The sequence below is a fragment of the Abramis brama genome (genome assembly GCF_963993115.1).
Source record: "Abramis brama genome assembly, chromosome: 21".
NCBI classification, from domain to species: Eukaryota; Metazoa; Chordata; class Actinopteri; order Cypriniformes; family Leuciscidae; genus Abramis; species Abramis brama.
Genome location: NC_139983.1, coordinates 15,996,293 through 16,010,911, shown reverse-complemented (window position 1 = coordinate 16,010,911; position 14,619 = coordinate 15,996,293). Strand labels below are relative to the sequence as shown.

General features: G+C 39.2%; 1 protein-coding gene across 1 annotated transcript in view; it reads right to left on the bottom strand.

Moving 5' to 3' along the window:
• LOC311071759 (protein phosphatase 1 regulatory subunit 37) overlaps positions 1–13,215 on the bottom strand; it is a gene marked incomplete at both ends in the record, with an annotated part of 43,727 nt that extends 30,512 nt beyond the window's left edge. Inside the window, 6 exons of the mRNA XM_084096298.1 lie at positions 3,192–3,339; positions 4,318–4,437; positions 6,519–6,619; positions 9,154–9,199; positions 12,358–12,455; positions 13,086–13,215. Of these exons, the coding sequence (XP_083952424.1) occupies positions 3,192–3,339; positions 4,318–4,437; positions 6,519–6,619; positions 9,154–9,199; positions 12,358–12,455; positions 13,086–13,215 (643 nt within the window). The remainder of the gene's footprint in view (positions 1–3,191; positions 3,340–4,317; positions 4,438–6,518; positions 6,620–9,153; positions 9,200–12,357; positions 12,456–13,085) is intronic.
• Between the last annotated feature and the right edge of the window lie 1,404 nt (positions 13,216–14,619).

The following is a 14,619-nucleotide window of genomic DNA, read 5'->3' as shown; positions in this document are numbered from 1 at the left end:
GGCAGATTTGATCAGACCCTTTCGGTTGCATGCGGAATGCCAACATCGTCATCATACACAGTAGGAACCAAACAGGGGGATCGTTGAATTGATCGGAGGGACTCCACTGTGCGAGTCAGCGAGTCCCGCAATCAGGGCCCCACCGATCAATAGCAATGATCAGAAGCTGGGCGTCCCGCTGGGAAGAATGAGGGGGGCGGCCGAGCGGCCCCAAAATATCAAATGAATCCACTTGCCGCTTAAAGAGACAGAGCCATGAAGACATAGGATGTGCCACTCCACTCCTCTGTCTCATTTAAGGTCATTTCACTTGGGTTCTGTTAATGGTCTATGTCTACAACATCACTTTCTTTATCTTTCTTTTACCCGGTAATTTTCAGGGGCTGCCATTTCCATTCAGACATTAACATGATGATACAGCTTTATAGTCTGATGACCAAATATAACATACTTATATACTGCATATAATACTGTATCCCACAATACGAAACCATTTTCAGGTGGACTGACCATTCATCGTGATGAATGAATTTAGCCACGATTTTTCTCTTTTTCTTTCGGTTTTTCATCCTAGAATTGGATTAAAATGCAAAATAAATAGCTGTTTAATTTGTGTTTAATGTTAATGTTTAATTGAAGAAAAACTATTTAAAAAGAAAATGTAGTAACTTAAAAATATAAATATTAAAAAATATATATATATATGAAAATATACAAAAAAAGTATTTGCAAGTTTTAATGTTTTATTAAAATATCGTCTTTATTTTAAAAACTCAATCAAAATGTATCTTTAACAAGACGTAATTTGAACAAGAAATGTACTCCGGAACAATCTGCAGACTGATTCAAATTGGTCTTTTGAATTATTCATTAAAAAGATTCAGTTCTTAAGAGTAATTTGTTCATGAATCAGACTACACTGAACTACACAGTATGTTTCTGCATGCCATTCTTAAGGAAAACTTAAGAAAGATGTGTTTTGTTGCAATATTTTGCTGTGTAGTCTTTTTATCTCTTCAAATTCAATTCAGATTGTAAACTCTCATTCAGAACTGGAGTAAATATGATTTGTTTGCCCTGGTCGTGGTGATTGAGCAATGCCAAAGCAATGCAGAAAACACAGTGTACTGCACAGAATTCAAGTTGTAAGGAAGTACTACATTACAAAGCTTATTTTAAAGTGCTATTTTTAATGGAATGTATTCAAGTTTAACCAGAATGCATGGCTTGCAGGTGTTTGTAGGAATTTTTTTTTTTTTTTTTTTGCAGACTATACCTCGGTCACACACCACTTGCAATGTAGACAGCTCCATGATCTAGCTCATTTAGCGCCATTGCTTGTCACACACATTGCATAGGCCTATGGGGAAGTTTTCATGGAAGTCAGTTTCTGCCTCATCAGTAAAAATTAAATATTTTGACCTACTGTAAGTCACATTGTAAAATACAATGTCACAATTTTAGGGAAATTATAAGGGGAAAAGCCAAATTTATACATGAGATATTCACAACTGTGATCAAACAAATTGTGAGATCGCAAATACAATAAATACATTTGCAATTAACTTTCTTATTTTTCTGAGGTGAAAACAGTCTTACATTTACATGTTTTAATAATTAATGTCCTAATGACAGTGTCCTTCACAGGCTTGAAGGGCCACCACATCTCTGTAAAAGCTGTGTCTGTAGTCCTGTGTCCTTTTTAGGAGACAAGCTCTATAGTGCCGAAAGACTCCATCTCACAGTGAGCTGGCCGAAGTGTCCTGAACGGATCGGTGCAGCAATGTGTAAAGTGACAGGAAGAAGATTACGACATCTAATCCAAGCCCAGTCTAGCTGTTAGGGTCACTGGGCCAAAATCTGCCACTCCTCCCCTTGTCCTGCTTCATCTGTTCCTGCTGGCCAGGGCCGCTCATGGAGAACGCTCATTTCAAACACATGCTATCTGTACTTTAGTACTGACATATTGCAGTATTCACACTAGAGCAGGTAAAGCAACTCGTAGACTGATATTAGCACTTTCTGCATTGTAAAAAAAAAAAAAACTTTAAGAACATTAGGTGATATCTTTGAAGATAACGCACCCTTTGGGACTGTATGTTGTGCTGTCGTGATAGTACTCAAAACTCTGCCTACCCTTGAAATAATGTACTTATGCAGTGGGAAATTTTGCACAGCACTCGCTAGACCAAAACCAAGCCAAATGTCACAAAAAGGCCCTCCCTAATATGAGTTTATATTAGCACTGATGCAGTTTGTGCTAATATAGTTTGATGCATCTGCTTTTCTGTAGTATTCATTATTAGCATGGTGTTTACTGAGTTTGATAATATCATTTATTTCTTTTATTATCAGTCTAATGCATTAAGCCATGTTAGCGTTTCAGTGCACTTGGGTTTCGTGACATCATCGCGTACACTAGAAGTCCCATTTCATTGGTTAGGTGCCAACCAATAAAACGGCTCCTTTGAACACCCCCTTTCTCTCTGGCCGCCACTGAGTATCAAGTGCACAAGTTAGTTTTGCACCTAATATATCGCGAAAAGAGTAGCAAAAGTCAAGGCGCGAAATTTGAAATTGATTTGAGAAGTTGCAAGTGCCTAATTGAGGTTGTACTGCGAATGTGAATGTAAGATTAAATGCAAATATATATCACAAGTTTGTGTCTGTCATTGTATTTCTGTGAATGGCATTTTACACATTTGTGACTACTTGTCTGCAGCTTCAAATTCAGAATACATGTTTGTGACTATTGTCTGCGAGTGCAAATTTCAACATTCAACTTCAGATTTTTATTTTACAGGTTTTCACATTGGAGCTGTGAGTGTAAATGTTCACGTACAAGTCCGAATATTTATTGTACAAGTTCTCAAATTCACATCTACGTGCTCTTGAGTTTTGCTACTCTTTTACCTTCATAGAATGAGTCCAATTAAGCGTAATTGGCAGGTGTTAATATCAAGCCCTGGTCACAATAAAGAAAATACTATCGCAACTTCCATTCCATGCCAACTTTAATTGAGAGCAAACACATGAAGAGTCAAATTATGTATTTAACCTCATAACCCACAATGCACCTGTTAGCATAATTTGCATTTCACAGCACAGGGTCATATTCTCAGGCAGCAAGCACCCTTCCTTCTATTGTTAGCTCGCATACACTTCAATTGGATGGTGTGTGCTGGGCATACCAAGTGTGAAGAGAGGTTTGCCGCTCAGGCAGGTGTTTTCAAGGTGTAGCACTGTCAGCCTGCTGGTGAGAAGGGCTTTTGACAAGGCCTGTGCGGCGTAGTCCACCATAGGCATGTTGCAAGCATCCAGCCTCCACAGGCATCCACTCTGAAGAGAAAAGACAGCAAACCATCAGAGAGAGAGACAAAGAGACTCAGAGGCCTGGTTTTGCCCTCGCTGCGGACTGGCCTCTCTGTCTCACCCTCTCTCATCAAAAACCACCCTGTCTACAGGAGCAGAAACGTCAAAACCGGAAAACAATTCTGACGGGAGGTTCCCAAAGATCTGCAGGCCATTCCGGAGTTTCATCCTAGTCCACCACTTCAAAAGTGTCCAGATTTTTTTCTTCTTTCCCTTTCTTGGGAGATTTTGATTGATCTCATATAATACTGCCTGAGAAAGAGGCTTTGGTTTTTACCATTGAAGTCCTCATCACCGTAAGGTGATGCTGTCTTTCATCTAGAGCTGTTACTAAATGAACACATATTGTCAGGAGTTTTATGAGGACTATAATGATGTCCATTAAAATCAAAGTGTGAATGAGGCTTTATTCAGCAGTGCGAACATTTTCATCTTTGATGCAATTCATTGCTTCCAATTCAATCTGAATACCACTGTGAGGTATTGGTTTACACTTAATGACACTTTTAAAGGTGTGTTTCTGAACTTAAAAAAAATGAAGGCAATGTTTACATATCGTTTTTTTATTTAATTAATTTACTTTTAAGATAAAATGTCAATTTAATTTGTCAAGTTGCCATAACATAGGCTATTATCTGCCAAAATTTTAAGATGAAATAAATGTAATGTTTAAATAAAGATAAAAAAATAAAAAAAATGAGTTAGAAATGTAAATCGTTATATTACATGGTTTAAATTGTGCAGTTTATTTTGTTTAGAACAAATATGACTCTTCTAAATGTAATAATCATTCACTTGCACGGAATTATTTAATTAAGAATATTTTTTACATTGTAGTGTAGCCTACTAATAAAATGTAATAACGTTTTAGCATAACATATTATAACTGAATTACATATTTAACGACCCATTGGGCAGTAGGATTAGATGTGCAGTAAATCTTACCCGTCGGAGGAGGTGTGACAGTGAAAGCCAACCTGAGAATCCCATGCCTGAGTTTGAGGACACGTTGAGGTGCGTAGCTGATTCGTAGTACAAAAACATATCCAGCAAAGATGATGCTCCCTTATATGAGAGAAAATAAATTAATATCAATAAGTAAAAAGAATCCTGACATTAAAAATTAATATTTTGGACAAAGTTTTTGGGGCGGACTGACAATAAACTGGCGTCCGAGTTTGCTGTCGGCGGCGCGAATTCTGCAGGACACATCATCGCTTGATCGCGACCACTGATAAATAAACAGCGCCACATCAAAAGTCATATTTTACCAGAGTGTGAAACCCTAAGGAGATAAAATTATCGTCTAGCGCGAAATAATGGTACGAAAACAAGTCTTCCTGTTGCGAGCAATAACATAGCGCTCGACTAAGTTAGTCACAACAAATAACTCGAGCCACTGGCCTGGCTCTTTCTTTCATTTCCAAAAAGACTCATGGGAGTCTGGACTCAAGAAGAGGTATTGAAATCATTATCAAATCAAGTTATTTCTTTCAACGATAAATTGTAAATATATGTTAAACAAAATACATTAAAATAATGTATTAATTAGCGTATTCTTTTTATTTATTTATTTATTTAAAGGTGATAGCAGTCTAATTGGCACTCTCTGCTTACTTCCGGTTTCTGGACTGGCTGCAGTAACACGTCTCTGCCCATGCGGGGGCGCTCGCAGGCGAGTGCAGAATGAATGGAGGCCTATGGCGAAATACCCAACAAAATCCACTTTTCTCAGGATATAATTTTTTGTCTAGTAATTTGAATGTTGTATTCGAAAGGAGATGCAAAGAAATTACACATTGCTGGGTGTTAGATTTTTTAGAGTCACTTATTTGCTTTAAAAAGTCTTTTAAAGTGTCAATGACGTCATACATCGTACGACCAGAGATACTGCTTTATGGCACTCCTTCAGTCGCTTTGGTGCTTTTGCGCTCTGCACGTTTTTCTCTCGAGGCATCGACAACACAGCTGACACAGGTAAATACACGTGCTAGAAGAGTTTTTGTTTTGTTTGTTTCTGGTCCCGCTTCGGATGCCACAATGCCATCAAGCGGTATCTCTGGTCGTAATCAGTCCTTCACTGACCAATCAGCGTTCATTAGCAGAATGCTAGCGTGTTATGGGCAACAACAACTCAACCTGTAAGAAATCGAAAGGACATAAGTACTCGTTCATTCAACTTTCGACCTATAACCCATGTTGAACTTGCAAAACCTACAATAAAATCTGAGATTTCTCAACGGCAATCGGGTGAAAGAGACACATTTAGCCGTCTAGCCCCATAGACTCCCATTCAGTCTGCACTCGCCCGCGATCACCTCCAGTGGAATTCTAATGGAACTGCAACCAAGATTGATACAATGGGGCTAATAGGAAGTGCCAAGGCTCTCAGTAGAAGGGCTCTGGTGATAGCCACGCTGGTGACGCTAGCACGCTAATATACGCTAGCCTACCACTTGCGCTACCACACTGCATTTCGGAAAACTTTTTGAAAACTGTCTAGTGACCCAACAATTGAACCAAGTGTGAAAAAAGCCTTTTTTCACCAAAGTTTCATGACCCCCAGAGTAGCCCCCCAACCAAGAGCGGTTGTGATCACGTGTGGTCAGGTGTGGTCCGGATAACCGTATAGTACTGTTATAGCCTATGAATATCTGAACATGCAATATGTCAAAAGAAAGACCAGACCCTCTGCTTAAAAAAAAAAAAAAAAAAAAGTTGTATTATATAGCTCCTGCATTCCTTTTAAGCAAAACTTGAATATTGGTAAGTTTCATAAAAAAAGTAACATTTTGAGCAAAAAAGCTGAGAAAATCACGTTTTTATCAAAGACTACATCCAGATCAGATTCAGACCGATGATCAAAAAATAGATGGAGTAGGCGAGATCGAGTCCATCAACATCCCCAAAGTTTCACAGTCCAACCACACTCCTGGGTCGACATTTCATTCGGTAACAATAGGGAGTTTTGATTTATGTGCTGTTTAATATTGATGATTACGTTATTTTAATGTTTCTGCTTATTTTTCACCTGTGTTTTGAGAAGATGTATAGCGCCCCCTACCGTATAACAGTGAAACACGGAAAGCCGGAAATTTCCGTCAATGGCGGACAAAAGAGTTAAAAGCAAATGCTCATATACTTACATTTTCCTCCAGCTCGGCCCCCTGGAGACTGATAAAATCAAATTGCACTGATTTCAGGATCTCTTCAAGAGATTCACAGGAGCAATAATCTAACCGTTCACCTGGAAAAGCAATCAGACAAAAGTGGTATCACCCTGGCCTGGACAAAGTGTCAAGCGCATTTGCTGTGACAAATTTCGTACAGCACTGGATAATCTAACATACACCTAGAGTACAAAATATCTGCCCCTCCAAATGTGAGACATATTAGACACTAACACACATAACACGATCACGTCTGATCCCCTCCCTTCAGTGGAGGAGACAATCAAAGAGCTTCTGATTATGCAGGAACAGATGACTTTTAAACAAAGCCCTGAGAAATACTTTGATGGCCACAGCAGTCCGTCTATATTAGACACGCGTTGCAAAGGCCCCCTTCCCCTCATAAACTCTTATCTTCCTGGTCGGGGAGAAGCCAGATCGCTCAGAGCTGCATGTTGGGGAGATAATAATTTATTCATCATTAGCATAATCATTTGTAATTTTTTTTAACAATAATCACTTAACTGTACCATAGGAAGGGGGGATCAGAAATCCCATTTTTCTAATCCCCTCTGCCATGTGCAGATAATGACACTGAGACTTAGAGTTAGATGCCATCAGTGTGCGACTAGGGCGCAGGAAGCCAGAACATGCTGACCCGCACATCAAGCTCACGTCTACTGGTATCAATAGCCGCTGTTTCAGTCATCAAAGGGACAGCGCATTTTAATCCCAAACTAATGCCCTTCAGCGTCGGCACGTACATTTCAATTAACAGGCTCGTCAAAGTTCTGATCTTATCAAAGTGTGGTAGCTAAAAAGTACAGTTGCTGTTCACTTAAACCACACTGCAGGGATAATGGGAATAGGCTAAGCTAAGCACACATATACAAAATAGTTTTAAAAACACATACTGTAAATATAAAAATCAGAGACAGAACATAAATTTTGTTTAGGTTGTCAATATGACAATATTACAGAGCTTTCTGAAATACTATTTCTGTTTAGTCAATTGTTAGCCTGGTAATACCAAACTCTGCTACTTCGCTTTGCTTCGTAGACAGAGTCTGGCATATCATAATTGAAAAGCGTTTTCTTTCTCGCGGGGGGGGGGCGCTTGTCGGAGGTTTAAAATCATTGGTTACCCGTAAGCCAATCACATAACGTTTGGTTATGGCGTGTGTTATGCGCATGCTCAGCCGCATCTAACTTCCACTGTAAACACATGTATGATGCGAAAACAAAACCATCGAGCGAAATACCGGAGTGAACATGGCTGTGAACGACTTTTGCAGATTATGTGAAGTAAATCTACGCATCCACGGTACAATCAGCGTCTACGTCACGGCTCTCAGCCCGCCCTCTGTTCGTTGTTTGGCCGGCTGTTTTCAGGCCGGGGGAAAACGGAAAGCTATTACGCTTTCTCAGACTGAATACAGAAGCGAAATGAAATTGAGCGGAAGTAGGAAGTCTGACGTAGTCAGGCTAGTCAATTGTGGCATTCAGCGGAATTTTTTTTCCTAATAATGACAATTCTATATTTCAGACCGCTGAAACTCAAGAAACTCTAATAGACATTCGTAACTATTTTACATTTTGCTGAATTGTTGGCTAATTCATATGAATTTGTACAATTTCATTTGTGCGTTTTCATGAATCTGCGTACACCCCACTGACGTTTACTTTTAGGGGTGGACCTTAATGCTTAGGGTTTTTTATTGTATGTTTCCGTACAAATTACATAGTACAAATTCTTACGAAATCACTACCTCATTAATATAGATACGTTTTCTCATCAGATTGGGTTGAACTGTTTTTTTTTTATTATTATTTATTTACTTTTTATTAGAGGAAGCTTAATTTAGCTCAGTCAGTCAGCATTTCATTTCTGAAATACTTTTACATATTATTTAGGGTCAACCAATGGCATGGGTTTGGGGCGCACTATTATTCGGACTTTGCGATAGTCCCGCCTCAAACTTACGTCATTGGTTTGAGACGATGTCACTTTGTCAGGATGCTAATTTATGCTACAGTATATATCTTGTTTTGTCTCAGTTCCAAAAGTGAAAGGTTTTTGGGCCAGTGTTTTACTGATTCGTTGTGTTTACAATTCTGAAAGAACAAAAGCAGTTATGGCTACATATTCTAATGGCCCCATAATTTCCATAGATTCCCAGAACAAATAGACTTATAGGCTACGTGATTCCACATTTTAGTGCAGCACAAAAGGGCAAATTACCTGAGTTTTACAACTGAAGAAAAGATAAACAAAACATCTGATTGCTAAAATGCATGTTTGAACCTTCCATTATGTTGTCACGGTTGGTGTGCGTCTCCTCCCAGAGTAGTGTCTATGAATTTGAAAGATTCTCTGTTTGTTTTAGGATCGCGCGGTAGAGCGTTTACAGCAGGTCAGACTAGTGATTCCAAATACGTGCTGATGGAAAGAAGAATAAAGCTGAAATACCTGGACGGATGAAGGGATGAAAATCTCAGGTGAAATGATAGCACTGGGGGGATTTTTCTGGTGGTGTTTATAGCTTTGAAAAAACAATAATGCTGTTCAAGAGGGATAGCAAAATAATAAATAGTGAATTATTGAACTTACCTGACAGGTCAAAACACCTGGCTCTGTCGGTAACACAAGTAATTTGCTGCATGAAAAAGAGACAGACAGATCAAAATCAAGAGATTTCTGTACTCAGAAAAGATTTTCAGGTTTTCAATATTTGCCATTATTGAATATTTCAGAATTGAAAGCAAGAATTATTAATGTCACTAATCCTTATGACTTGGGTTTAACTTGGAAAATATGATTCGTACAGTATCATCTAAGTAAAATGGATTAATTAAAATACAAATATTTATTACTGTATATAACAAAACTGTATCAACCTGACTACATTGACCAAAAGTCAAATTTAGAAAGAACATTAAAAAAAACATAAAAGTGTCAAAATATGTATTGCAATGGTCTCTATAGGATAAAAATGACATGCAGGACTTTTTGTTATTTCCCCAATTGTTATTATGTCATAGGCTACCAATGAGCTAATGCTAAAGTATTTTGTGAAGCTTAGCTATACAGACACCATAGTACCTCAAACAAAATGTAATCATCAACATTTAAAAGTGACATCGTTCAGTTTATGTAAATTTCAAGTACGTCACAGCACAGATCATTTTAGCTCAATCTGGCAATCTAGCCGCTAGACTGTAGCTAGCAGATGGCAGTTAGCATCTATCAGGCAACGGACTGATGAAGTCCCTCAGTCAACCTGCTGTAAACACGAACGGGACGTCATATGGGATTTTGCGTTTAGAGCAAAACAAATTAAGCATCGCAACGTGCGAACGAACACTCTCCCGGTTTAATGTTATTCTGAGAGAAAAGTCTCAACAAGGATGACTTAAGGCCATGGATTTGTACCTCTCTTTCTTTGTTTGATGTTTTCCATCTTAATAAATGTGGAAACTTCTGAAGCCCATTGCTGCTAAGCAAGGTTCTGTGCTGTGTATTGAGGAAAATGAAATGACAAAGTACAAAATGCATTGATGTGTCAGGAGGGAGAGGACAAAATGAAGTGATAAAAAGAGCTCTGCTTCCTCCAGGCAGAACGGGACACAGCTTATAAACTTGACTTCCACAGACGGCATCTCAAGTGCATTTCCAATTCTTCACTCAGACTCCAGGAGACCCACTCCAGCGCTCGGCAGTCTGGGTGGCTTTGTATTAGCAACTGTTTGAGAGCATATATTTCTCCTTTTTTTTCTTCATTTAATTAGTTGAAAAAATTAGTTCGAAACATTTTATACAGTAAAAGCTCTCAGGGATTAAAATCAGCCGCACATTTTCCTTTCAGCATCTTTTCTGCAATAAAGGATAAATTATTTAAAATAACACGACCTTTTATCTCACACCCTTTGAAGGCAGCAAATTAAAAATGTAAATTGGGATCTAATTAATATGCAAATATATTCATTCCCAGTTAACAATTAGCAATTAAACCTGCAGTGTCTAGAAAGAGCATAGACCAAATTAATAACTTAATTTATCATTAACAAAATTAAAATGTACACAATTTTTTTATTTTTAAAATTGTTACGCTGTCTCCCTGGCTCTTCATCAGCAGCAGTGCCGGGGAAAAAAACACATTTAATAGAACAATTTGGTGCTTGTCATAGAAAATGATAAATAGCTTTAAAAAAACAACATGATTGGCTACATGGACGGTGACTGCAGCGTTGCATCTTCACACAACTGGGAAGGAAGTAAACATGCCCATTTCATGCGGTAAAGAAAGAAATCATTGCGAATCCTCAGTCTAGAGAGTGCAATGGACATTAAAGATTAAAAGTGTGAAAGTTATTTATACTCTACGGTGTTTAGATGTGAGAGATGTGAAATTCTGCTCCGTATTGGGGGGGAGGGAGGACAGTTATTTCACTTCAGACACTCTGTGGCTTTCTGATGAATGTTCAACGCTCTGAGCTAAGCAGCTCGACAGAGTTAGGCTGGGAGCAAGGATGTTTTTGGGGAGCTCTGCAGCACTGCATTCGCTCTAATGGGAGGACGGTTCAGTCTGAAATACAAACTTCTCTCAAAATCTACGCCTTATCCTGCAGGGAGATGTGAAATGCTGAATCGTTTGATGATGCTTCCTCGGCTTCTGAGGCGAGCACTCATACTGTATGGGGCGCTTCTGTAAGTCTTTTCTCTTTGTTATTTTCTGTTACTACAATTGCCACCACCTCCGACAGGATTTGCACTTCAGTGGCGGTGACACTTCAACAAACGTTACTCATTTACAAGCCCCTGGGAGAGTTACTCATATCAAGAAGTTTCTGTGTGTTCTGAGACGGAGTGGACACGGAAAACTTCGAAAGAGAAACTTCAAGACACTAGCTTACGACGCTAAACAAAGAAAATGGGGTATATGTGAGGGTGGGCATTTAAGCAAGTGTTGAACTAAGGGGGCCTGGGGTCTTTCACACAGGCCTTTTGTTTGTTTACCCCTTCTATGAAGACGTAACCAAAAGCAATACTGTTTTACCCACTTTATAAAAAATAAAAAAAATCAAAGAATAGAGAAAGCCCACGGGTACAATAACAGCTTTAAATAGATTTCAGCAGCCGTCCTCTTGGGATGTTCCTGCCTGGAAAAAAAAGCACCTAATTTGATAAATATGCTCTTTAAGCAGCAAATTTCATTTAGCATTCTCTTATTAGAAATTCACACGCAGTTCTCAACTAAATATCCTTCATTTTAGCTTCTGCTTAAGCATACATATTTCACCCTTTTAGGGGGACCACCTACATTCCTTTCAAATGCAGTGCGGTTCATTAGCGGCGTGGAGATAATGCCGAGAGTGTGTTTAATGTAAGCACTGCTAAGTCCCTCATTTTCCACAAATAATTCTCCTTGATCTAATCGTAAATTTATGCAGAAGAGAAAACTGATGCTCTTAACGTTGCTGGTCAATGTAAAATAAGTGCGGCGCTTGAATTATGCATGCATGCTCGTGTGTGTGTGTGTTTGTGCGTGCGCTTCTCATTTCCTTTCATTTACCTGTTTGTTATTGTCTTGCTTTTTTAGTTCAATAAAACGTGGTTGGCTAATTAACCTGCTCCCTAAGAGGGATTAAAATGTGTTTATTTTTCTTTCTTTCATTTCAAAGTTATTTTCACCAAATAATGTTCATTACACGTAGCTATTTCAAACCAAATCTTCTGCACAAATAACCTAATATTAGCAGGGAATCAAAGCGTGAGAAGTAGCGTGTGTTTTAAATGCACATTATTCCACTGTACCTTTAATTGATCAAGAGCCTTTGTGTTTGGTTTCACCTGGTGCTTTTCACAGCTCTGCTTGTAGGCCAGAATTATATCTGTCAGACTGAGACTGTCAGCTAAAACAGAACAAACGTATTAGAGCCACAACAAGAATATTCCATTTTTAATCCTAAAAAAAAATGAAATGAATTAGCTCCATGAGATATAGGAATTAGAAAAGTCATGCATTAAAATATTTTTCCTGTACATTCATTTCTTTTCTTTTTCTTTACCTTATGACTCAAGATAAGAAGCCTACAATTCAATAATTGATCAGTTGTGACAGTAAATTGATCAAAAGTGACCGTATAAAGACTTTTTTGAACATTCTATTCATCAAAGAATCCTGAAAAAACGTTTCCACTAAAACTATTGAGCAGCACAACTGTTTTCAACACTGATAATAATAAGAAATCTGTCTTGAACACCAAATCAGAATATTAGAATGAATACTGAAGGATCATGTGACACTGAAGACTGGAGTAATGATGCTGAAAATTCAGCTTTGCCATCACAGGATTAAATTATATTTTACCTATTGAACATTTTAGCCTTGGTGAGCATAAGAGATTTCTTTCAAAACATACAAAAGAGACCATATTATAACTATTTATGTTGCTGTTGTGTCAAATGTATGATGTGACATGAACAAAGACAAGCACAACTGATCTGAAGAGGCCGTCAGCATAACATCAATGCCATCTCACCCTCTTGAAGTTGAACCCTGCTCTCCACAAAGTCAGACACCATCTCCTCATCTGGGGGAAATGATACACGTTTTTCTCTGCCCTCCTTCACGGACAGAGATGTTGTCTCCTCCTCTGGGTGCCCTGTCATTCTTCTGGATTGAGCGATGTCTCACGAAGTTGACTAACCAAAATTCCCATCAATATGTAGCTCTGATGTCATGTACTTCTATGTCAGACATCCCATCATAAAATCCATCATATAAGATAACATCTCTGGACACATCATGTTTCCCCTTTTGCTGCAGAAACCAAATCATTAAATGTCTCCGAAATTTGCTTCTGTCACTTCTTGTGTCGTTATTATGTGGCCTAATAGTCACTACGCAAAAGAAAAGCTAAACTCGCAGCATTGCACTTGTACAAGACAGTTACAGGACACCACATTACACACTCAATTATTCATGAATTATGTGCCTCTCAAAGCTAGTAGAACTATATAAGTCAACATCAAATATGCACAGGGGGAAACAGAGCCTAATATATTTTTTGAGGGTTTCTTACTGTTGTAAATACACTGCTCAAAAAAATAAAGGGAACACTTTTTAATCAGAGAATAGCATCAAGTCAGTTAAACTCCTGGGATATTGATCTGGTCAGTTAAGTAACAGAGGGGGTTGGTAATCAGTTTCAACTGCTTTAGTGTTAATGACATTAACAGCAGGTGCACTAGATGGGCAACAGTGAGACAACCCCCAAAACAGGAATGGTTTTACAGGTGGAGGCCACTGACATTTTTTCCCTACTCATCTTTTCGGACTGTTTTTCACCAGGTTTGCATTTGGCTAGGGTCAGTGTCACTACTGGTAGCATGAGGCGATACCTGGACCCTACAGAGGTTGCGCAGGCAGTCCAGCTCCTTCAGGATGGCTCATCAATACGTGCCATTGCCAGAAGGTTTGCTGTGTCTCCCAGCACAGTCTCAAGAGCATGGAGGAGATTCCAGGAAGACAGACAGCTACTCTAGGAGAGCTGGACAGGGCCGTAGAAGGTCCTTAACCCATCAGCAGGACCGGTATCTGCTCCTTTGTGCGAGGAGGAACATGATGAGCACTGCCAGAGCCCTACAAAATGACCTCCAGTAGGCCACTGGTGTGAATGTCTCTGACCAAACAATCAGAAACAGACTTCATGAGGGTGGTCTGAGGGCCCGACGTCCTCTAGTGGGCCCTGTGCTCACTGCCCAGCACCAGGGAGCTCGATTGGCATTTCCCATTGAACACCAGAATTGGCAGGTCCGCCACTGGTGCCCTGTGGTTTTCACAAATGAGAGCAGGTTCACCCTGAGCACGTGACAGACAGGAAAGGGTCTGGAGAAGCCGTGGAAAATGTTATGCTGCCTGTAACATCGTTCAGCATGACCGGTTTGGTGGTGGGTCAGTGATGGTCTGGGGAGGCATATCCATGGAGGGACACACAGACCTCTGCAGGCTAGACAATGGCACCCTGACTGCCATTAGGTATCGGGATGAAATCCTTGGATCCATTGTCAGAC